Here is a 26,150-nt window from a genome sequence, read left to right as displayed (position 1 = left end):
CTCATTCCTTTTATTGTCTAATTTCTACCTTAACAGCTATTAGACTTGTTGCTAAGGAAACTGGTCCCTGCTGTGAAATTCTCCAAGAAGCATTTGAAATTTCCTCATATCACAGCTGCAGTATAGCTAATTGCTTCATTGTCCTCTGCTTCTGTTCCTCATCTAAAACATGGCTAAATTGGCAGAAGACAGAGAGGGGGCAATATTTCTCTCTCTGGACTAGCTGAATCTTTCTAATATTTGATCACTTTCAGACTATAATATGTGATGGAACTATCATTTTGAATCTACCTTTGCTGGTTTCAGCTCATAATGCAGTGTTTCTCAACCTTGGCAACTTGAAGATGTCCGGATTTCAACTCCCAGAATTCCCCAGCCAGCATTCGCTGGGAGTTGAAGTCCGGACATCTTCAAGTTGCCAAGGTTGAGAAACACTGTCATAATGAAATGGATGGATGTGTGGATGGCTGAGTCATCCAATCATCACTCGTACTTTGGAGGAACCAAATGTTCACCATTCTGTGCTGTTAAGTAGTTCTGCCCCAAATTAGCTGTAGTAGGAGAATTAGGCTGGGCGGAGAAAATTAATATGGTTTCTCCCCATACTTCTTGTCAAATATAAAGAGGCAATTCCATTTTATACATAGTTGTTGCACGCAGCTAATTTGCCCCACATTTTCTCTCCAGCTGTTTCTGGCTCCTTACTATTTCTTTAACATAGTAAAGATTCATTGATACTTTTGCGAATTTAGGTATCTAGGTACACCCATTATCGCTCGCGCGGCTGCATTTTGGACCAGCTGTAGTCTTCGAACACTCTTCAGGGGCAGCCCCATGTAGAGCGCGTTACAGAGACCACTGCAACAATTACGGAAATGTTGGACTGTTCACCACCACACACCCCAATTTCTCTGGAAAGATGCTTCTGCCAGTAAACAGACTTCTGAGGAGTTGCAGTTTGACCAGGCTAACACAGTATTATGTCTGCTGTGGGTTTGTCCGAGGCAGAATTTACTGCCAGTGGCAAGGACTGGCAAATTCCTTTGGTATAGAATAAAAGTAAGACTATTCTGCTAGATCATTCAAGGGGCAAAATGTTGCTAGATAATAAATCCTCCCTGACACTTCTTTGTTCACTTCCAAAATCACTCACATCTTTTTCCAATATTAAGCTCATCTTAAGAGAGTTTGAAAGTCCCTAGGGCTGAAAGTTCAGCAACAGATACATACTGTAGGGAAGATTGGACCTATCAATTGGCTCCAGACCTGAACCCATCTCCAGTTGTCATATCCATGCTACAAACTTTATTAAAAGAAAAGAAAGATTCGCCATTTATTTCCAGGCATGCCTCGAATCTCAGCGGAGTGTGAGATGACAGCTGTCAGTTTTTGATCGAGCATCTATCACTCAGCTTGATTGCAGTGGATGCCTTCCAGTCTGGGTTGCAACTGCAGCAAAATACTGCACATTGCCAACTGATAAAGAAAGGAGGAGGTTAGATACTTTCAGGCGTACCTATGGGCATTGTATTTCGTTATGTATGACCCATTACCAGGCCTGTTTGCAAAGTATCATCGCTTTCTCTGGGAGGACAAATGTCAAGTCATGTAGGTTTTCCAAGCAGAGACAGCATGCTTTGTTAAACAAGAAAGATTGCTTGTCATACAGTTAAATCAGCCTTGAAGGTGATAGTTATTTCTACTGAGTTGAAGCTAAATCCAGCATCAAGGGCTTTATCTTTTAACAATGGTTGGGTTTTTTAAAAAAAAAAACATAATTGATCGCCCTTGAAAGGATAAGGAAATTATGTGATACATATTGTTATGAATCAGGTCCTTGACAATCAAAAATTATTTTGTCTGATGAATAAGGTCAGTGATTCTGTTGCTAACAGTTGTTTTCCTAAACTAAATTGTTATTATAAGATATAATATCTTAGAAATGGCTATACACAGGAATTGCTATGCATAGACCAAACTGGTAAAATCACATCGATGACTGGGAAAGATGATGGAATATTACAGAATGTTGCAGTGACTTGGTATAGTGGTGGATGTAGATTTCCTGGTTGGGAGTGAGGGTGTGAGGTAAGAGTTCTGTTGTGACTCAGCAGAAGTTTGCTGTGAGTTGAGTCGGGATGCAGGAATAACAATGCAGCTGGGGCTCGTTAGTGTGGTCTTCTGGAGATAAAAGGACTGATGGTGCCACGCCCTGGTTGCAGAAGTCAACGTTCATCGTTCGTCCGTGGTTCGGCGTTTGTTTATGGAGAATTCAGTTCCGTTCCTGTTTGAGTTTGTGAGACACTTGGATAAGTGATTTTGCTGCTTGAAAACCTGGTGCTGTAAGAATTTTGTTTCTGCATTCTGCTGCATAACCCTTGTTGACAGAGACTTTATCTATGTTTATTTTGGGCTCGCAGCCAGCGTGAACCAGGACTGATAAAGTTATTTCCTTTTAAGTCTGTCTGACTGTCGTCTGTTAATGAGCGAAGAAGGGGGGCCAGAACAGAGTTCCTATCAGTTGGAAATTATTCAGATCCAGAAAATCTTTCTTTGCGCCATTTGTCTCTAAAAACGGACAAGTCAGTAGTTAAATGGCTCATCTTCCCAAGCCTGTGCAAATATAATGGCATTGTGGGGTAACAAAGAGGTGGCACTAATCATAGACTGGACCAGGATTTTGATGTGGAAGGGATCTCAGGAAATAACTAGACACAATTATCTCAGATAATCCAAAGCTGTTGTAAAATTCACGAATGAGCAAGGAATTAATGTTATTTGGGAGCTCACAAAAGAGTAAGGTTTCTTCGGCTATCCAAATTATATTTGAAAAGTTGCATAAGCCATTTTTTTTGCACTCTGAAGCAGAAATTGATATATTTAAGAGCCATTAAATCAAGGCACAAAAACTTCAAATCATTTTTTTTAATCACTTACATTTTAAATCTATGTGCTGTGGGGAGATTTCAAATGTGTTAGTTTGAGATTCGGTATCATCAGTGCTCTCCCTTGGACTGAACAGGAGATGTTCAGAGCCAAGGTGGCGCAGTGGTTAAATGCAGCACTGCAGGCTACTGCTAGATCAGCAGGTCAGCGGTTCAAATCTCACCGGCTCAGGGTTGACTCAGCCTTCCATCCTTCCGAGGTGGGTAAAATGAGGACCCGGATTGTTGGGGGCAATATGCTGACTCTCTGTAAACCGCTTAGAGAGGCCTGAAAGGCCTATGAAGCGGTATATAAGTCTACTGCTATTGCTATTGCTATTGCTATTGTAGTCGAAATCTTGATTTGTCTGAAGGGGATGAGGGATTGGATGGGGGGAAAAAACAAATAAGCTTGAATCCTAGTAAGAGGCAGTTGCTCCACCTATTGCTATGAATGGGGTTGTACTACGATAGATAAATTGTTATTCAGTCTTACAGTCTGCTTGGACTTCTGGCTCCTGCTGGAACAGCAGGTGCCAGGGGTGGCCATGGGCACTGAGAACAGTGACTCATCCACTTGGCATCTCTCAGTTAGAGTGCTGTAATTTGCTTTAAGTGGAACATTGTGGAAGATGACTCAACCGGCACAGAATGCTCCTGCTCAGCAGAGTGGTCCAGTTTAATAGAATAATACCTTATCTTGAAAAAAGTTTCATTGGCTGCTAATCGGCTTTGGAGCCCCAAATGGAGCTTTTGAGGATTCCTATAAACCTCTGTGTTGTGACTCAGCAGAAGTTTGCTGTGAGTTGAGTTGGGATGCAAGATTAACAATGCAGCTGGGGCTCGTTAGTGTCGTCTTCTGGTGATAAAAGGACGGATGGTGCCACGCCCTGGTTGCAGAAGTCAACGTTCATCATTCATCGGTCGGGGTTTGTTTATGAGAGACACTTGGAGAAGTGATTTGCTTTCTGTAACCCTGATTCAAGGAGATACTTGGGGAAGTGAATTGCTTTCTAAGAGATCTTTGTTTTGGCATTCTGTTATCTTCTTGCCAGAGACTTTATTTATGTTTATTTTTGGGCTCGCAGCCAGCGTGAGTTGAGGCTGATAAAGTTCTTTCCTTTTAAGTCTGTCTGCTTGTCGTCTTTCAACGAGCGGAGAAGGGGGGTTCAGAACACCTCTGTATAACTCATATAAAAATATGCTTTGGGTCCTCATCCTTATAAAAGATCAGAGGGGACCAATGGTGGGATTCAAATAATTTAACAACTGGTTCTCTGCCCTAATGACCGTCTGGGTAGGTGGGGCTCGGGGGTCATGTGACTGGGTGGGCGTGGCCAACTCAAGGTCACTCAGGTCGATGGGCGCTTCAGCTTAGCTGTTACAATGTAATAAGGGTTAACCAGAGAGGCAATTTCTGTAAGCAGGGCAATAAAGATGAGGCTAAAAACAACACCAGAATGTTTCCTTCCTGCCTTCCTTACAGGATTAGCCCTGTAAAGTGGAAAAAAAACAAAAGGAGATTTCTTCCAACAACCGGTTCTCTGAACTACTTAGAAAGTTATCAACCGGTTCTCCCGAATAGGTGCGAACTGGCTGAATCCAACCACTGGAGGGGACCCAGAAAATAGCACTCTTAGCTGTAGCTTCTTCTCTTTGGACTTTGAAGATCAATTTATTCCCTATACATTTAGTTTTCTGGGAACAAATCAGTTCTTGGCAATGATGCTATGGTTACTAAGTAGTATAGGGGAGAGTTAGGGTTAGGGTTAGGTTCCCCTCCCCCCCACTGTGTTAGATTTTTAAGGCAGATATAAAAACAGAGGAAAGTTTTTCCATTCTCTCACTCTAATCTGGGACCTTCTTCCTAAATAAAACCAAAGCTAGCACAAGTATTTCCACAACTGAATCTGATTGAAATCTCTCTTCAATAGAAAAATAGCACAATTGGGCAAGATGGGTGGGTGATGGTAATGATTAACTAACTTATTTGGTGAGATGGTTGACAGGTCACTTTATTCTGTCTAATACTAGAAGCCTTGCTTTTATTTAACCTTCAACCTGCCCACATTCACCAACCAAATCCCAGAACCCCTAAGAAAAAGTATGCACAGTCAGTCCTCTTTTTAAAAAATTGCAAATTAAGTCCATACCGTACTAATTGCTTGGTAGGGATAATGCTTTCCTGCCACAGATCAAGTATTCTAAATAAAGAGTCTTCAAGTAAATTTCACTATGGTGCCTCGGTAGGGAATCTACAGTTCTCCAAATGTTGCTGAACATCAGTTCCCAACAACCAACAACTAGGAAGTGGAGTGATATCTGAAGGATTTAGGTTGTTCGCTCCAGCTGAAATACAAGTACTATTCCTCAACATTTTTTATAAGTCAATGCAGTCATGGAGACTACAATTAATAATAACTCTGTGAAAATGTGACTTTACTTTAGACCAGTGGTAGTCAACCTGGTCCCTACCATCCACTTGTGGGCGTTCCAGCTTTCATGGTGGGCGGTAGGGGTTTTGTCCGATACTGAAGCACTTTCCTTTTTTAAATTTAATTGACTTCCCTACTTTATAAATCACCATTGCTGTGGAACCGGTGGGCAGTTAGAAAATTTTATTACTAACAGAGATACAAAAGTGGGCGGTAGGTATAAAAAGGTTGACTAGCCCTGCTTTAGATGATACAAGATAGATAGATAGATAGATGGATGGACGGATGGGCGGATGGGCGGATGGGCGGATGGATATCAAAGACTGGCAGGCAGACAGACAGACAGACAGACAGACAGGGATAACATAGATAAAAGATAGATAAGAGGATAGATAGATAGATAGATAGATAGATAGATAGATAGATAGATAGATGGATGGATGGATGGATGGATGGATGGATGGATGGATGGATGGACGGATGGATAGATAGATATCAAAGAATGGCAGGCAGGCAGGCAGGCAGGCAGGCAGAGAGACAGACAGACAGACAGATATCAAAGACAGGCAGGCAGGGAGACTTACTGACTGACTGACCTTTTTTGGGGGAAAACAGCAGTACGAAATTAGCAAAATAGAGTAAGTTGAGCATAATAAGGTAAGCGTGGAAAAGTGCTTTCAGAATTGCAACCTAGATCCAAAATAATTGTATGTGCATGTTGTCTTTCTTAACGTCTTCCTATATCATTAACACGCTTTTGTTTGTCTTGTTGCTAATCCTCCATCTGTCCCAGAAGAAGTATCTGCGAGAATAGTCCAAGTAGTAACTGCTGAAGCTGTGGCAGTTCTGAAAAGCGAACAGGAGAAAGAAGCCCCCTTCAAAGATCAGCCAGCGCAATTACCTTTAGGTAAAGAAAATCATCTTAGATGTACATTTGTGGTGTGTTGGAAAACAAAGTGTTGAATTACAGCTTTCCCGTTTAAAAAGAAATGGTGTAATTGATTTCATTTTTAAGACCTGAGAGCTGACTCGCTTAGAACTATGTTGCAAGAGCCGAGGTGGCGCAGTGGTTAGGGTGCAGCACTGCAGGCCACTTCAGCTGACTGTTATCTGCAGTTCAGTGGTTCAAATCTCACCGGCTCAAGGTTGACTCAGCCTTCCATCCTTCCGAGGTGGGTGAAATGAGGACCCAGACTGTGGGGGTGATATGCTGACTCTGTAAACCGCTTAGAGAGGGCTGAAAGCCCTATGAAGCGGTATAGAAGTCTAACTGCTATTGCTATTGCTATTTTGAGGAAAGGTAGAATTGCGTTACAGTCAAATTTTTGATGACTTTTTATATGAATAATACAATCTTCAAAATAGGATGCTTACTCTTTAAGTGATTTTTTTTCAACTTTCCCAGCAATCAAAATAAGGGGCAATGGATTAAAAAAACACTCCAATGGAATTAGTGATTAAAAAGTTAGATTGGAAGTGAGAAATCTAAATGCAGGGCCCTGTTTGCTCATAATGAGCCGAGGTGGTGCAGTTCAGCGGTTCTAATCTCACCGGCTCAAGGTTGACTCAGCCTTCCATCCTTCCGAGGTGGGTGAAATGAGGACCCGGATTGTTGGGGGCGATATGCTGACTCTGTAAACTGCTTAGAGAGGGCTGAAAGCCCTATGAAGCGGTATATAAGTCTAACTGCTATTGCTATTGCTATATTGCTCATGCAGTTGCTTGGACCAATATACTGTATCTCACAGGCTTGTAAGGATAAGGCTTGGAGTCTCCATATGTGATGCCTTGAGTTCCTAAATGGAAAAAGATGGGATATAAATATTTCTGTATGTAAATAAGGTTGTTCAATTATACCTATCCATACACGTGCATCCATTGATAGGCTGCCAAATTTTAATCAGTTGTCCAAACCTGTGCAGGTTTAAAAGAAAAACTGTTCCTAGAGTTGGGGGCTTGCTATAAATATTAAGAGAAATAGGAAGTAGAAAAGAAATGAAGTAAAATGGGGGTCTGCTTTTACGAAGAAATACATTTTCTGTGAGCAGAAATTCATTTTATGCTGAAATTTAAGAACATGTTTAATCTGTCTCTCTCTGTCTCTCTCTCTCTGTCTCTCTCTCTCACACACACATACCCGCACACAAGAATAATCATTTGTGAACATAGTATGAATTCTATAACTTTATATATAATAGATTCATTTTCCTATGGATTCAGCTTTAATCTGCTTATTTTACCCATTGCTATATTCATCACAGATCTACAAATGTTGCTAATATTCCTATCTCACAGAAACCATAAATAAGACTAAGACGTTAAAGAATTAATTAATAAGAATAAGACTTTAAAATACATTATTTTAAAGTCCTGTTTAAAGTGGTTTATTCTGTAATGATGTAAACTGGTCAAAGAGATGTTTAAGTTTGCCTGGTTGGTGCCTGGTTCCAGAACAGCGCTGTGGCCAGCTGCTCTTCTGGTCATTGAGTTTCTGGGGCTCTGGCGACCAGCTGGCTGGTGCACTTGCTGGAAACCAGAAGACCAGGTGACAGGGGTGCATGGTGGTCTTCAAGTTTCCGGGGGGGGGGGGCGCATGCGCATATTCCAGTTTGGGCACTCAATGCTGAAAAGGTTCACCATCACTGGCCTAGGAAATATTACTTGGGTATATTTAGCATTGATTTCTGCTCAAGCCAATCTTTTGCTCCTTTGCCACATACAGTATAGAGCCGAGGTGGCGCAGTGGTTAGGGTGCAGTACTGCAGGCCACTTCAGCTGACTGTTATCTGCAGTTCGGCGGTTCAAATCTCACCGGCTCAAGGTTGACTCAGCCTTCCATCCTTCCGAGGTGGGTGAAATGAGGACCCAGACTGTGGGGGCGATATGCCGACTCTGTAAACCGCTTAGAGAGGGCTGAAAGCCCTATGAAGCGGTATATAAGTCTAACTGCTATTGCTATTGCTAGTATGTCATCTACCACCAACATACGATTAATAGGAGGCTAGCATCATGATTTTTACTGCAATTATAAAAAATTAGCTGATACTTAAGAAATGAAGATGATGCCAGAAAGTTGTTGTTTAAATTGTAATGATATATGAAAGTAATACATTCCAGTACCGGTTTCTCAAATTCACATATGACTTTTAAACGTGATTGGATCCCGCCCTTATAATTTTATAATCAAGTATTGCTTGATTTTTTTTTCTTTTTAGGTTTGCAAATCAGAGTTTTATTGTCATCTGAGAACTACAAAGTTAATTATCCAAAGAGATGGCATGTCAACCAAGCACCCCTATATCCTCTGCCTCTTTCAGTATATAGCAACATTTATGTATATTTGTACTTGTTTATAAATGCACAAGTTTTAATGTCCCCTCATTTGAATTGAGTGGACTCTTGACTTGTACAACATTAAAAACTCTTGAGATTCACTTGAACTCATGAGATTCAGTTTATTGGATGCAGACTGGAACAATGGCCAGTAGTATATTTTGGTTTCAGATTAATTAATAGATGTGTTCTCTTTCTATTGTTCAATCATTAGCAGTTGAAGAAACAGCTAACCTGCCTCCTTCTCCACCCCCATCACCTGCGTCAGAGCAGACTGGAACCCTAGAAGAAGGTAAGAATTTCCTTGGGTCGCATTCACAACGTAGGTGCATTTTTAAGAGGAGAAATCCAGGAACCCTGGTGAAAGAGAAAGAGAGGTAGGAAGAAGATTCTTTAAGTCTTAACTTATAGATTGAATGGGTGGGGTTTCAAAAAAACAACTGAAAGAATATAACCATGCAGGCTTAATTTAAGTGTGTGTGTGTGTGTGTGTGTGTGTGTATGTGTGTGTACATGCATCTATATATTTTAAAAAAATCAATGAATATGAACTATGTACATTTTCTTTTTATTCTATGAATATTTTAAAATGCCATGCTAGCGTTCGCATTTCAAACAGAAAAAACTTCATTAGATCTATTCATACTGATCCTGTGGCGAATAATGTTCTTTAAAATGGGTGTTCTATGCTCTTACTAACAAAATCATTCTTTCAACATCTGAGCCAGGCAAACTTCATTAAGACACAGGGCTTCTAGCTGAAGAGGATGCTAAGGTTCTATTTTAACTATAAGAACGTTTATGTTTCTAGAATTTTTGACAGATGAATTTCAGACTTAAAGTAGGTGAAGTGTTTTTCTAGCCCTTTATTACCAAGTGGCTAAAAATATTCTAGACTGAAATTCTTCCTTTCCAACTTGTTTCAGGTCTATCTTTTAATACAAAACTTGTCTGGTGCACTAAAACTGAAAAACTCATTAGATTTTGAAATATTCTATTTGTTCCGAGTTTATATATAAAGAAGAAACAAACAGAATTCTATTTGCTTTATTGTATTTGCACTTATTCTGTGAAGATATGTTTATAAGGAACATATAGACACCAGGAGTGTGATAGATAGATTTCTTCAAATAACATTGCAACTCCTTTCCCCTTTTGTACATCCATGAGCTAATTTATTTCTGCGTGTAAGTCTATGTGTAAGGGCACAAGGAATGCCCTTGCAGTGCAAAAGGAAGAGCCACTAGAAAGGCAACAATTGGATAAGCGGGTCTTGAAGCCAGGTCAAGAAATTAGTTTGAATAAATGTCTCAGAAAGGCCCTTTGCTAATTCTTAGTAAGATAAAGTTGGGGAGGAGAAGCACAGTCATACTTGCAATATTCAGTTACTATAACTTACAATAAAAATAATCCTGACCAATATGACTTTGGTTTCTTAGGCTGGTCTATCCTGTAAGGAGGTCCATTGGAGCAATCAATTTCTTTTGTAGGTTTAAAATGTGAGATTATGATGAAACTGTGATTTCCATTTCAGCCTTAAGTTCTCAAATTGTGGGCTTGCAAACAACATAGGTGGGGACTACAAGATTTTAAAGAACTGGTTGTGTTTGTGCAAGCACAAGGGGAGTACTGCCGCAACTTGTTCCACGGGACTGGTTATCGAAATCATTCTTAGTTACAGAAGCACTGTGATTTCTAGCTGGTTTACTAACAGCTAATGACTTCTGGTATGGGACTAAATCTGAAGACCTTTGAATATCTGCGGAAGTGCATATATTAGGAAGGGTCAGTATTTTTATCCATTGATTAGCATTTGTAGGCTTTCAAAATGGAAAGGGCTTGTTAAGTGGTAAGAAGAAAACTAAAAAATGATTACTTTGCCTGTAATGCTGATGAAATTAGCCTCAGAAAATGCAGTGAAGTTTCTTTTAGTAAATCTAGGTTAAGTGGTAAGTGTTTAGTTGTTAGTAAGATTATAATAACTTTTAGTAAGTAGTAGTTTCTTAATTATCTAATCCCAAACCCAATGAAAAACATTAGTTTTATTCATGAATGAGGCACATAACTACAATTATCATTTTTACAGTATCATAAAGTTTGACAATTTTTGCTTTAAGGTATTAAAGAGATTGTAGTCTTACAAATATTCCATTTAAATATGCAGAAAGGCTATTAGAATATATGTAATATATATGTAAGAAAAAGAAACTGCCCTAAAGATGTTCGAATTTTTTTTTTAAACATAGAACATCCAGGCCAAACTTACAAAAAAATTGCTACATTTTCTATTTCCATAAATGCTATTTTTCTCAGGGAATTGCAAGATAAATATAGGATGAAACTATCGGTACTGTTTAAACATTTTTCAGCCATCTGCATGATTTAAAAGAGATTTCATAACCAATTCTAAGCACTTTTGGACTGAGTTGTTTTGCCTTTTGAAATATGGACACTTGAAATTAAAGTAATTCAAAGAGAGTCATACACTACGGTCACAAACAATAAAGATTTTTGTTAAGATCAGTTTCCCTTAAGACCAAACTTCTTTGAGATTATTTTGAACTATAGCAATAGAAAAGAAGAAATGGATGCTTAGCAATTGCTTGTGTTAAAACAGCTTCACACGAAGTGCCAGTTGCCTAAAGACATATCCCATCCAATTGTTTCCATAATAATCTTTTTACTCCATACAAGCAATACTTGTTTTTTTTTAAATGGAAGTTGAAATAATCATTACATTTGTTTTAGAGTCCAGTGTTTCTCAACCTTGGCTACTTGAAGATGTCTGGACTTCAACTCCCAGAATTCCCCAGCCAGCATTCGCTGGCTGGGGTATTCTGGGAGTTGAAGTCCAGACATCTTCAAGTTGCCAAGGTTGAGAAACACTTAGACTATGTGGAAATCTGCATTTCAGAAGGTGAACTTGGCAATAGAATACTATAAAATCAGTTATATTAACATAATTATATTAACAACCTACTCTTATCATTTGTAGAATGTTTATCCATGTTTTTAATCACGTTTATTGCTATGGTTTTATTTATGTTTATTTTTGTGATTTCATCAGTTATACATTTTAAATCAATAATTTGAATGAATTATATGAAATTAATATGACTAATTTTGCTTCGTTCATATTTCCTTTAACAGAAACTTGTAATTGGATACCTTCATACCTATAGGGATCAATCTATACCTTCATTGTCTTTTTAAAAAAAAGAAACAAGTTTTAAAAAATCTTCTAAGCAGTATCATTATTAGTTCTGTGTATAAGGTAGGATGCGAAATGTGCGTTTTGTCATGTCAAACAATGTTTGACGAGGTAAAGAATTGTTGCATTAGGTAATAATATGCAAATATATCTTTAAATATATTGATTCATATTGACACCGATATTGCTGAAATGGAACTATTCATTGATAGTCATTTAGATTCCTATTATTAATTTATCTTTAAAATGAGGGTGGAAGCTGTTGAATGTTGTTTCAGTTATCACAATTATCTTTCTTGCAGCTCCCAGAAATGGTCCCAAAGAGAGCCAAGTGTGTATTGAATATATTAAATATAACCAGGTTGGAAAAACACATGTTACTCAATTAGCTAACGTGGAAATGAATGACCTTTTCTCTACTATTATTCCCATGTGCACTTAAATTATTACATAATTTCCATTGGCTCAGTTTCTTATGATAAAATACTATCTAAATTACACTCTTGGCTCGTAGGAAGAGGCCTTCTTTTTCTTGACATTTTATGCAGCATGCCAAATGCATTTAACTGTTATCGGTCTGTATTCAGAGGAAACTTCGACTGTGACCCTAAAATTGGCTTTGAAACGTTCTCTTGCTTTTCCACTAATTTAAGTTTGTATAACCCTAGAGCTGATTAATCTCCAGGAGTTTTGAGGCTCTCAAATGCCAAATGTATTTAACTGTAGTTTACTCAGTTTTTTTTTTAAAAATGAAATATTCCTGGGTTACTGTGACTCAGTAGATCAAGTTGTTCCTAAAGTTCCAACTGGTAATTTGAATTCGTTATTTCTGTTTTTAAAAGTATCTATATCTGTAATAGTGAAAATTCTGCTTCTAGAAATTAAGTACAAAGTAAGAATATTTCTTAGGAACCATGGAGCTACCGGTATAATTCAAATATATTTATTCAGACTGTGTTTTTTTTTTTTTGGTTCAAAAGTTTTATTTCTTTTAAAACAAACATTTCATCATTCCTCAATCAGTAAGACATCGAAGTACAATTTTTTGTGTGTCAAAATAGTTCTAGTTAACCACCAAATTCTTGTCTAGCCTAATGTATACCAGACTGTGTTTTAAGATCATCATATCCATTCTCTACCACAAGTTGCAAGAAAGCAGTCTATACATTTATCATTTCCTTCAATTTTGAATATATATCGAGCCGTTTTCTGAAAATTCAAATTAATAAAAACAAATTCAGCATGAGCACTTTTATTAGTGCTACTAGTACAGGCGGAAGGAAGTCCTGCTGTATATAACAGCAATTGCTTCTTGGTAGCTGTTCCCAAATTTCAGCCAAGTAGATTAAATTGTAGAGTTTGAGTTATGTAAGTGGTTGTTAATGTCCATATAACCAGGGGTGGGTTGCTCTCAGCATTGCTGCTGGTTCGGTGTGCGCAAAAATTTTGTGCACGTGTGCACACTCGCTTCACTCACGTGCTCACCAGAGGCACACTCCATATGCATGTGCGTTTGCTCATAAGCAGGTCTGCGCATGTACAAAATGTTAAAAAATGGGGGAAAAATTAATGTGTGCAATGAAAATTGTTCTGTCCATGCGCAGAACCGAAAATCAAGATGGCGGCCCCGTAGGAGAACCGGTTTGGGGGCATGGCAGGCCTGGGTCGTTACTTTTAAAGCCCTACATGGTATTGGACCTGGCTACCTGACAGACCGCCTCCTGCCATTCACCTCCCGACGACCAATAAGATCGTACAGGTTGGGCCTCCTCCGGGTGCCGTCGACCGGACAATGCCGGCTGGCGGCTCCCCGAGGGAGGGCCTTCTCTGTAGCAGCGCTGGCCTTATGGAACGAGCTACCCGCGGAGATCCAGACCCTTGCCACTCTCCCGGCCTTCCATAAAGCGACCAAGATCTGGCTGTTCCGGCAGGCCTGGGGCTGTTAATTAATATCCAGCCCCACTTGATTGAATGGATGAGGTATTAATTTTAAACAATTGTATTTTTTTAAAAAAACATTTTTTAAATGTTTTTACCTTTGCTGTGAGCCGCCCAGAGTCCCAAGGGAGTGGGCGGCATACAAATCTTATTAAAGTTGAAAGTGGGTCACTGCCGGTTCCAGTGACCCAGGCTGCCAAATCACTACCGGTTCAGTTGAACTGGGCTGAACTGGTAGGAACCCACCATTGCATATAACCTAGTCCTCACAGTACTCGTGCTGAAAGATAAATTTATTTCCAACAAACAGAGGAAGAAAGCAAGCAATCTTTAAGATTTGCAAGCCTATTGTAAAAGTGCCAGAGACTTTATCTCCCTTAAAAGAAAGGGCTGGAAGCTCCAGTGGCTTGAATATGGTACCCAAAGAGGCACCTCCATGGAAAACCATGTTTTATATTTATTTCCAAACTCTCACACCTGACATAATGGGTTGTTGAAGTCAACATTTACTTTAACTTTGTCACACCATAAGTAACCAAATCTTAATTCATGACCTTCTAAGTCCAATAGCCTCTCATTCTGAAGGTTCACCCATTCTTTTAACCAGGCCAAACAGCAGGCATCAAAATACTATTTCAAATCTGGTAGGCCCAGGCCCCCTCTTTTCTTAGCATCTTGCAGTAGCCTATGTCTAATTCTTGGGTCCCCCCCCCCTTTGCCATATAAACTTTGAGATATCCTTCTGCCGTTGTTTAAATGGAATATCAGTTGCAACTATTGCTGGTGTCTGAAACAAAAAGAGCGTCTTTGGTAAGACATTCATCTTAATTACAGAGATTCTCCCCAATAGAGATAACTGCAATTTATCCCATCTTAGTCATGTGACCACATCAGGGGGCAACAAAACCTATCAACACAGGAATAGGAGATATAAAATCACAGTAAAAAAAATCTGCCTTAATACATTCATAGAATTGCATTTCACCAATCTATCCTAAATGTTCTATCTTTTGGATAGTCTTTGATATGAAAGAGGGAAACTTGCTGGTGATATGCATGTTCATTCTTTGAAAGAAATATGGTAACGATTCTGATTGTTTCAATATTTCTTAAATTTTAAAATAGGTGCTTTGATCAGGCCTTGCTTCAGAGTCTAGGTTACAGTCAAATAAGATATTGTATATCTTCACTACAGGGGTGGGTTCCTGCCAGTTCTAACCTCTTCTATAGAAGAGGTTCCACAAATCTACCGTGCTGTTTAGAACCGGTTCCAGCTCTCTCCCCATTCCGCCCGTCCGCACCATGCATGCTCCGCCCGCCGCTCACTGATTGGCTGGCTCACCAATCGCCCTGCCCGCCTCTAAGAGTCCTATCTAAACCTTAAAGTCTTAAAGCTGTCAAGTTTGAACACCCCTGGGGTTTTATTTTCTAAAGGATTAGGGGTGCAAGGGTCTTGTAACTTGACAGCTTTAAGACTTGCACACTTCAATGCCAGAGTTCCTGAGCCAACATGACTGGAGGAGGAATTCTGGGAGTTGAAGTCCACAAGTCTTAAAGCTGTCAAGTTTGAACACCCCTGGGGTTTTATTTTCTAAAGGGTTAGGGGTGCAAGGGTCTTGTAACTTGACAGCTTTAAGACTTGCACACTTCAATGCCAGAGTTCCTGAGCCAACATGACTGGAGGAGGAATTCTGGGAGTTGAAGTCCACAAGTCTTAAAGCTGTCAAGTTTGAACACCCCTGGGGTTTTATTTTCTAAAGGGTTAGGAGTGCAAGGGTCTTGTAACTTGACAGCTTTAAGACTTGCATGCTTCAAATGCCAGAGTTCCTGAGCCAACATTTTGGTTGCTAAGCAAGAGCGTTGTTAAGTGGGTTTCACCACATTTTATAAGTTGGCCACGCCTACCCGGTCACATGGCTGCAAGCCACTCCCACCCAGTCACATGGCCAGCAAGCCACTCCCACAAAGCAGGCCACACTTACAGAAGAAGTTCTAAAATTTTTTGAAATCCACCACTGCTTCAGTAGCTGGAATGCCATCTACATACAATTTTTCTGTGAAACCTCCTATATCTTACCATGGAATCCAGCTGTTAGAAATGTGCTCTGGGGAAAAAAAATCTTCTACAATGTTGTATCATATGAATTGTTCGTTACTTTTATTATATTGTGCCAGCCATTTCATAGACTTAACAAATTTAAGGAATGCAATGGTTTCTTACCCAGTGACCTTTTGAAGCATTTATCTGAAGCTTTTCTTGGCCTGCTTGAACCAGAGATTAGAGAGAAAAATATCTAGAAATAGTATTTGTAAACTGAGCAGCCCAAGTACAAGGAGACTTGTTAAAACCTTCAAAGCACAACTTGGTAAATGATTCTGAATTCACTGATAAGAAATTCTGCCTGTAGTGAAATAAGGTGACTTTGTATGAAAGATATTCCCAGCTTGGCCTCAGAAGCAGAGGTTGGCGTGGATTTATATAGCCTCAAGATGCCCTTATGAGGAGAGGGTTGATTTCATTTCAGCAAGGGAACATTGATGAGTCCTCATGGTTCTGTACCATATGTTATCATCAGAACTATTTTAGCATTTATAAACCTTGTTAACTGGAATTGTGGATAATTCTGGTTAATGCCTTGCATTATTGAACTAGTGCTGGTTGTAGCCTTTAATAAACTCCTCTTAAAATGCAGAGGCCAGGAACCTGTTTTGAAAGGAGCCGAGGTGGCGCAGTGGTTAGGGTGCAGTACTGCAGGCCACTTCAGCTGACTGTTATCTGCAGTTCAGCGGTTCTAATCTCACCGGCTCAAGGTTGACTCAGCCTTCCATCCTTCCGAGGTGGGTGAAATGAGGACCCAGACTGTGGGGGGCGATATGCTGACTCTGTAAACCGCTTAGAGAGGGCTGAAAGCCCTATGAAGCGGTATATAAGTCTAACTGCTATTGCTATTGCTAAAAGACAGCACTTGGAGGCTGATAAAAGTTAACTTGGCTTCTGGGTTCCCTTTCCAGACATCAATTATATCTGCTGCCTCTTTCCGTATATGACTATATTAATCTTAATAATATTCAGAACATCGATTTCACAAGAGCAGAAAGATCTATGAAATATGGTAATCTTATCTTCCCTACTTTGGTGTGGGGCATTTATACCATGATATCTGCATAAAACAAGATGTTTACATGTTTATCTTTAACTTTTGCCAATTGCACCTCAGGATATCAATGTAACAGCACAACAGCCAATAGACACTGTTAACTGACCCTTTTTCCAGTTAAAGAATAATAATTCAGTACAAAACCTTAGATAGGAATTTGAATATAAGTAAAATAAAGTGATTTTTCTAGATATACATGGTAGAAAATGAATTCCTGCAATTGCATATATTGTACATATATGCAAAGTTAAATGCATGCAATAATACTGTAATAAGGAAATGAAAATATGGGCAAAGTGAAGGAAAAAATATTTACAATTTAATGACATTTAAGTTTGAATATAATAAAAAGTACATCACTTTAGTATTGATAATAAGATGACTGCCCATGAATTTAATAGTTTTCCAATTTGCTCTCATTAAAAGTTACACCGCAGTGACCATTCTTGGAAGGGGTCTGAGGGACACATCTAAGATCCAAAAACCATGTAGACTTGATTCTCCAGCTTCTTTTTTTCTTCCTCTACAATTCAAGTGTAATTCATCTTGTGGCTACCCTACCAAAAGTGGATGGGTAACCTGCAGCAAATTCAGAAGAAGGAGAGGGAATGAGTCAGATCTCTTTTGAGACTAATTCAGCGGGGCCTACAGCTGTAGCTTCATTTTTCTACTTTCATAGCTTAGTTCACTTATCTATAAGAATGAGTGGATATGTTTGTACTGCTGGGGTGTGTGGAGTAAGGTACCTAATGCAATTTTAATAGAGCTAAGTTGAATATAGATATTATTGTGTTTAGATTTCAGTTGGCAAGATTTCCTGAATGGTGGCTGATCCGTTTAGTCAAATAGAGTTAGTCATAGAGATCCACAAGGCAATTTTATCTTTTTGTCTTTAATGCACTTCATGAGGCTAACTGAGAAATAAATAAGTAGAATAAAAAGAGAGCTTTTATTTTAAGCATATATGTCTTTGAATACAAATTTGAAGGGTGAGTTGCAAATTAAGAGCTACATTTTCAAAAGTATTAACTGCAACTAGAAGAGATTTTCATTGTTTTTTTCTCCACCAGAAATTATCTTTATTAAGTTGTTTAATTCAATAGTCTCCAACAGCAGTTAAATTAAATATTCCTTTGTGTAAAATTATTTGCTCTTCAGCTACTATCCTAATAACGATTGTGCCAGAACCAGGGGTGAGTTTCAGCAGGTATGCACCAGTACGGCCGTACCGGTTGGTGAAATTTAGTGTGCGCTCCCATACCTGATCCTCTGGAGGCCCTGTACCGGAATGCTCTCTCCCCTGGCCTCCCCCCCCCACTTGCTCCCCCGCCTGCCTGGTCCTCTCTTATTCGCTCACTCTGCCCCTCCACACCATGCTTGCCCTGCCCACCCACTTTTTTTGCCTGCCCAGCTGAGGCTGCAGGCGGCTGGGGTGGTGGGTGGGGCAATGCTGCCCGTCTGCCTGCCTTGCCCCCTCCAGAAGCAAACGGGTGGGCCTTGGGACAGTCAGTAGCCCATGTGCCACTGCCATGTGATCGCTCTGGAGGTGCAGCACCTTCCAGGACACGGCCGCAGCCAGCAGCAGGATGCGAAGGAGAGGCATGCAGCAGAGTGTTCCGAGGTCAGTAGGTTGGCAGGGAGAGTGCGCAGGGCTGGAGGTGGGAGGGAGGCAGGACATTGAGAACATCCTGGGCGCCTGCAACAGGACGCGGCAGCTGCTGGGCAGCTGCTCCTTTGTGCCCTGTTGCCAGCAGTAGTTGGCTTTCTCCAGCTGATCCTTCCTCTCCAGGCGTACGGGTGAGCCCTGGGTCAGTCAGCAGCCTGCGCGCTGCCACCATGTAACCGCTCTGGGGGCGCAGCCAGGAAGGATCGCTAGGAGAATGCCAACTGTAGCCAGGCATGTCCCCAGATCGGTGGGGTAGCAGAGAGATTGTGTGGGGCTGGACTGGAGGTGGCAGGAAGGCAGGGGTCGAGGCTACACCCTCGTACTGGTGAAAAAAATAATATCCCATCATCCCAGAACTGCGCCGTGAGGTAAGGGAAGCAGCTCTTGGGATAGACCTTCCCTCTCCCTTCAGAGAGCCTGTGTGGGGAGAGAGGAGGCGGCCTGGTTTGGACGCAGTGTCTCCTTCACTTGTTCAGGCAGTGGTGGTGCTTTCTTGCACGCCTCCTTTCTTTCTCCGCCTGCATCCTTCACTCATTCGGCCAGGCGGAGAAAGAAAGGAGGTGTGGATAGTTGAGGAACCTGCCGCCTGCCTCCTTCACATGTTCGGGCAGTGGAGGTGCTTTCTTGCACGCCTTCTTTCTTTGTCTACCTTGCCGAACGAGTGAAGGAGACAGGCGGAGAAAGAAAGAAGGTGTGCGAGAAACCACACCCACTGCCCGAACGTGTGAAGGAGGCAGGCGGCAGGCTCCTTCTCTCTCGGCTATCGCGTGCCTTCTTTCTTTCTCACTGGCCACTAAACTGCCCACTTGCCAGCATTCAAACCAACCCGCTTCCTTTCTCCCAGCATGGGCTTTCTGGAGGGGGAAGGAAGGTCCCTCCCAAAACCTCCCTTGTCCTGGCAGTACCCCAGTGATAGCAGCTGAGCAAGGGAAGGAGGAATTCTGGGAGTTGAAGTCCACAAGTCTTAAAGCTGTCAAGTTTGAACACCCCTGGGGTTTTTTTTTCTAAAGGGTTAGGGGTGCGAGGGTCTTGTAACTTGACAGCTTTAAGACTTGCACACTTGAAATGCCAGAGTTTCTGGGCCAACATTTTGGTTGCTAAGCAAGAGCGTTGTTAAGTGAGTTTCACCACATTTTACAAGTTGGCCATGTCCACCCGGTCACTTGACTGCCGAGCCACTCCCACAAAACAGGCCACACCTACAGAAGAGGTTCTAAAAATTTTTGAAACCCACCACTGGCCAGAACAAACTTAATTCATGCCAAAGCACCATTTTACTATGTGAAATGTTTTCATGGAACAGACATGTTGAAAGTTTCCATTCACTTCTTGATCATTTCAACAAAAGATAGTGGACAACAGTGGATAAAGCAGGTATAAAACTTGAATTCTCTTCTCTCCACATATAGCTGGTATTAGGAGGCTATACGTTTGTATCGTGGACCAAACATCCAGTAATACAGAGGCTTAAAAATAAGCATTCAATTATTTTTTATAATAGTTTTCTTCAGTACACTCCAGGTAAAGATCTTGAAATATGAGAAATGAAAGAATATGAAAGACAGAGGAAAGAAAGAGAGACAGGCTCTTCAAAGGCCAAGTCTTTATACTTGCATTATATTAAATAATCTTTAAAAAAAATCCTACGAATTCTTTTTTTAACATTTTTTTGAAATTGATTTTCTAAGTCTTTTGAACTAAAGCGAACATTCCTTAAAATTGAAAAGTTATCCCAAATAGTACATTTCCAAAGAACATTAACCCAATTCTACTTAGCTGTGTAGAATTGTCAGGACTGTCAAATTCCTGGCCCGTGGACCAGATGCGTTGTGTACTGGCCACGCCCACGCCCGGTTTAGCGAAGGGGGTAAAAGTCCCGATACATTACGTGATGCCACCGTGACGAAGTGAGTTTGACATCCCTACTCTATGTCATTCAGTTCCACTCCAGTTTTTACAAAAAACACCAGGAAAATAAAGCAATCTCTCTATGCAATACTCTTTTTAAAGAAAATCCCACAGAAAAACCAGTATCTTATTTTATCTCTTTGTTATTTTTTTAAATAAATTTTTGCAATTTTCTTAAAAGCTACAAATGAGAATAAAGAAGTAACACCGACATAGAAAATATGAATACAATTCAAATAAGGCTACAGATAAAAAGACTAGCTAATCCAAAACAATATTTTATATGTAAATAGGAAAAAAAATAAAAATGGAAAAAATAAAAATAAGGGACATTGTCTATAATACAAATATGGTTATATTTTAATGCCAATTACTGCCTTTAAATTGTAGAACACACATCTAAAATAAGAGGGTTGAAATATCCAGTAATACTAAAATGGTCTTAATTATCTAAAATCTTGCCTGAAGAACCTACTTACGTTTCTTTATTGCTCATAACAAGACTGAAAGAATACCATCTGGTGAAGCCCATCCACGATATATATATATATAAATCTAAATAGATACCTTTCACCCTGGCTTGGCTGATAAGGAATCGAGCTCTGTGGCTGAGTGGTTAACACACATCTGCCTAAGATGCAATACAGCACAGGTTCGATTCCCAGTAAGGGTATAGCTAGCTGATGAGAGCTAAATAGCTTGAAGTAGATCTATACTAGTCTCCCTTTATTTATTTATCAGCACAAATACAACAAATATATATATATATATATATATATATATATATATATATATATATATATATATATATATATACACACACACACACACACACACACACACACACACACACATACATACATACATACATACATACACACAACATTTGAATCTCAGTAGGGCAGAAACAGAGGTATCTGACTTCCCTACCTTCATCTCACATTATAATAGATTTTTGAAGTATTCCTCATTATCTTTTTCTGTGGAAAATATTGAGAATAGGTGCAGCTGATGATGTCCTGTTTTGAATTCTGACTCACTTCATGTGTAGCCGGTTCTAAGATTACACTACTTTCATTTCTACAATGTAGTTTTAGAACCTATATTTTTTCAATCGCCATATCCACCAGGAACCACAAGTCATTTTAGTTCTGTCTTTCTTACTTGAAAACAAATGCTTTGTTTAATTCTCTACATGGTATCAAAGTGCTCTTAACATTTGGGGTTGTTTTGCAATGTTTCTTCCCCATTTACCAATACAAAATGAATACTATAGTTCCAAGTTATTTTAACTTGGGTAGCTTCTAAACCGGAATGATCAAGTGGTTTTGGTCTGGTTCTAAAAACAAGTAGAATCATCAGTAACTCTATAGTTAAATAAATTTAGATGTAACCATAGATCACAACTAGCTTTATCAGAGAAAGAGGCAGAGAAACAGAGAGGGGCGAGACCACAAATTGTTGTTTGGTTATTGGGATACTTAAACCATACTTGTTTAAGGTAAAAAAGTAGTATGTTAAGGCAGGGGTCTCCAACCTTGGCCACTTGAAGCCTGGAGGACTTCAACTCTCAGAATTCCCCAGGCAGCAAAGCTGGGAATTGAAGCAAAGCTGGCTTGGGAATTCTGGGAGTTGAAGTCCTCCAGGCTTCAAGTGGCCAAGGTTGGAGACCCCTGTGTTAAGGCATTGGGAGCCATAGAAATTAAGCCATTTTTTTTTTTAAAAAGTAGCGCGTACCAATTTTATATTACTTGAAAAAGATAAACATAAATGTAAAGCTTCCATACATAAATGTTTAATACATGTATAGACCATATAATATCTGTTAATCTTGAAGCTGTTGCCTCATTTTTCCATGCTTTCCTTCTCCTTCCTGCTCCCCCAAAGAAGAAGAAGAGGAGGAAGAAGAAACAGTCAAAGGTTCCGTGGCTGGTGACCCCAAACCTGAGGCTTCCCTTGATGAGAAGTATGAGAAAAGGAGTGAGCCTGCTGAGCCTTGGGAACAAACAGAGGGTTTCTCAGAGGCCCAGCAGGATTCCCTCCCTGAAGATCAAGTGGATCACAATGAGGAAAATATAATCCTCATTGGGAAGGAAACCTCAAAAGCAAAACTGCCTTCCTCCGGTGAGGAAGGTATGCCTGCATTAGGGAACTGCATGCCTTGGCTGCATAGGACCTGCTCTTCAGTTTCCTCCCCATTCTCTCGTTGGCTTTTCTTCCCATTGGTTTGTCCTCATGGTTAATGCTCTTGTTATTATGCTTGAAGAGTGTGCACATGGCGAGCCAAAGGCCGTACGATGACATGGTTTCCCACCACTGCAGTAGATTCCTGACTTTTTTTAAGAGCGTGTTTTTCTATTCATGATACCATTGGCAGTGCAGCCAACCTGATATGCCATCCCTTGTCCCGCCTTGTTGCAGATGTGTTTGCCAGTCACATTGCTGATATTTGTGTCTTTATATATATATACTTCATTTCATTTTGGTACGGAGGTTCATCTGTTTTTCATTTCAAGAAGCAAACTGATCAAACCCTGACTAGGGCGCAAAATGCTTACTTTGCAAAGTTTGTGCTGTGCAATCTACTTTCGCTTACGCTTCAATACATTCTGCCTCAATTTCCCCAAGGCTGTTGCTGCTTATATCATATCTTTACCATTCATTGCAGCCCACCATAACCCTTGTTTGCCATTGGCAGGATTTTGAGTTTGCATCTGTTTTACCCTTCTTTCCAGCTGTTTATCTGAGTGGAAGTCCCAGTGTGAGAAGAAAATCCACATGAATCACGTTGGGTATTATAGTGAAGGACTAAATATAAAGCTCATACATTTTCATTGACTTATGTTGCTTATTCTTAATAAACCAGATTAAAGGTGATCCAGATATATCCTCACATTTCTCTGCACGTAGCAACACAAGGCTTTGAACAAATAATTGTACACTGGTTAAACCTAATTTTCATTCAAGGAATATTTGTGGGAACATTCCCTAGTTAAGGCCCTCGTAGCTGAACATATATCACAACAGCTCCAACTGTTACAGAATTAACTTTGCTTGTTCTTACCTAACTAAGGATTCATCATCCCTTGACTATATCAACAAACAGGTAAACCAAGCTAGTTGTGATAGGGAACATACTTGAACCGAATCCCAAGTAATGAGAATTTTGTGATCAGGATAGTTTAGTTTGGGATTCCAGCACTGGAAAGGATTAATGTTCTCTTCTTCCACGTGATCTTTCCTTGATTACATTTCCCCTCCATACGTATTGGACTCCTTAGTTTACTATTAATGTTTTTTTAAATGAAAGATTCCAGTAATTGATGAATCTTCACATCGTTTGTGTCAAAAGTGACTTATCTGATGAAACATACAATAAAATAATTGAAAATAAGTTATTTTGCTGAGTCACTAGATAAGACTGGGGGGGGGGAGTAAGAATGACATTCATTTTGATGTACATTAAATGAATTTAGTTAATTCATTTATTCCCTTAAATCAAGGGATAATTTGAAATTAATTGTCGAAGATGATAGATTCCCATGCAGACTTGATAAACTTGAAAACAGACTAGGTTATCTTTGTGAGCCCATTCAACAGAATGTTTTTGAGCCAAAACTAATTTGCCACATTCACTGATGTGATCTAAATTGTTTGTAATTTTCCTAGGGAATAATTAATGGTTGCAATGAGGTGTAGTAGAATGTTCACTGAAAAAATCAACCTTTAATGAAGGGTTCTAATAATAATAATAAAAAAATAGGAAATAGGATAACAAAAAATCGGACTATCCAGGGACTTATCATATGTTTACAACATTGTGTAAGACTTTGGTGGGTATTTACACAATGAGAATGAGAGTGGGGGAAGGGAGAGAGAGAGAGATGAACTTAACAAACACTTGAAGTAATTCAAATATAGACTTAGCTTTTGGGATCATTAGAAACCAAGCAGAACCTTGAAAATTAAGATACTTTACTACATGTCATCTTGTCTCTCAGTCTAATGCGTGTATTTTAATTTGGAAAAAGGAATTGGCAAATATCAAGAATGCCCAGCTGGCAAAAGTTCTCTGGGTTTTTAGTTATGAATCTTTACCAGCTCTATCAGCAGGAGACAGGGATTGATCCTAGGATATTTTGGATGCTGAATTTTTCATCTTGGAAGCGCTGAAGTCTATGGGAAATGTAAATAATAAAGATCCAATGCTTTTTTCTCACCATGTGTTTTGGGGGTCACAAAATGCCCTGTGCAGAATATTTGAAAGAGCATATTTGAAAAGATATTATTGCAGTGTTTCTCAACCTTGGCAACTTGAAGATGTCCGGACTTCAACTCCCAGAATCCCCCAGCCAGCAAGAGCCGAGGTGGCGCAGTGGTTAGGGTGCAGTACTGCAGGCCACTTCAGCTGACTGTTATCTGCAGTTCAGCGGTTCTAATCCCACCGGCTCAAGGTTGACTCAGCCTTCCATCCTTCCGAGGTGGGTAAAATGAGGACCCGGATTGTTGGGGGCAATATGCTGACTCTGTAAACCGCTTAGAGAGGGCTGAAAGCCCTATGAAGCGGTATATAAGTCTAACTGCTATAACTGCTATCTTCAAGTTGCCAAGGTTGAGAAACACTGCATTAGTGCAAGCAAAGCACTGCCATTTGAGACAGCTGTGTCCCCTTGAAAGCTCTCCTGGCTGTTTTGAAGGTTGATCCCTAGATGTTTCTTCCTTCCCAAGCCTACACACCTCTTTTTCCCTAGCAGCTCTAACAGACGTACACGTAGGTGCAGAGAACTAGAGGCACCTGTTGAAAGCAATCATGACAGCTTCCCAAATGATGCTACTATACTTTAGTGCTTTGCTTCAAGCATACTTGTACCAGCATACTTTATGAATTAGTTTTTTATGAATGCTTTGCTCAGGCAATCCATTTATTATTATTTAATCATATATTTCTAAATTGTTTTTTTTTTCCCCCAAGGCAGAGATCGTTTCCATTATGGAAGATTCAAAACAAAGCAAGCAAAAATGTTTTTTTTCCTGTTTCCAGGCAATATATGTATGTCTTTTCTTAGTTTTTTTTTTTTTAGAACTGTCCATCCACTGGCTAAAAAGTAGACACAAGCTTCCTTTCCAACCAGAAGCAATATATTTTTGTTTTGAAGCTCAGCTTCCAGAGGAATAAGAAGCTTTTTTAAAAAATAACTGTTGGAAATCTAGGCATTATGATTCATCAGGGAGCTGTTTCCTCCACCACCTTATAAAATCCACCGAAATTAATGGGTTTTACTGTACAAATTAAGCAAGTATAATTCTTCACACAGCACACCATTTTCATTTTCACAAGTCACTGATTCTAACTGCATTTTTAAAAATTAAATATGTTCATTGAGGATAGATTGTTCAAGTACTATTACAATATAGTAGTCAAAACTGCCAGGCTTAAAGATGGCTCATGGTTCATCATCACACTTCCAGAGGTATCTAGTCAATCCTTGTTGGAGGCAGAATTCTGGACTGGACATTGATTTCCAGCAAACCATTTATCCCAGGTGTTCATCAGATAGAAGAACCATTTTTTTCAGT

At 39.8% G+C, this 26,150-nt stretch overlaps 1 protein-coding gene across 1 annotated transcript in view; it reads left to right on the top strand.

Annotated features, from left to right (window-relative positions):
- MAP2 (microtubule associated protein 2) overlaps window positions 1–26,150 on the top strand; it is a 107,203-nt gene that overhangs the window by 24,148 nt on the left and 56,905 nt on the right. The window contains exons 2-3 of the mRNA XM_032233930.1: window positions 6,153–6,266; window positions 8,907–8,984. Coding sequence (XP_032089821.1) covers window positions 6,153–6,266; window positions 8,907–8,984 — 192 coding nt within the window. The remainder of the gene's footprint in view (window positions 1–6,152; window positions 6,267–8,906; window positions 8,985–26,150) is intronic.

The sequence above is a fragment of the Thamnophis elegans genome, chromosome 1 (assembly GCF_009769535.1).
Source record: "Thamnophis elegans isolate rThaEle1 chromosome 1, rThaEle1.pri, whole genome shotgun sequence".
NCBI classification, from domain to species: domain Eukaryota; kingdom Metazoa; phylum Chordata; class Lepidosauria; order Squamata; family Colubridae; genus Thamnophis; species Thamnophis elegans.
The sequence above is the reverse complement of the archived record's forward strand: the minus strand, read 5'-3'. Positions and strand labels throughout refer to the sequence as shown.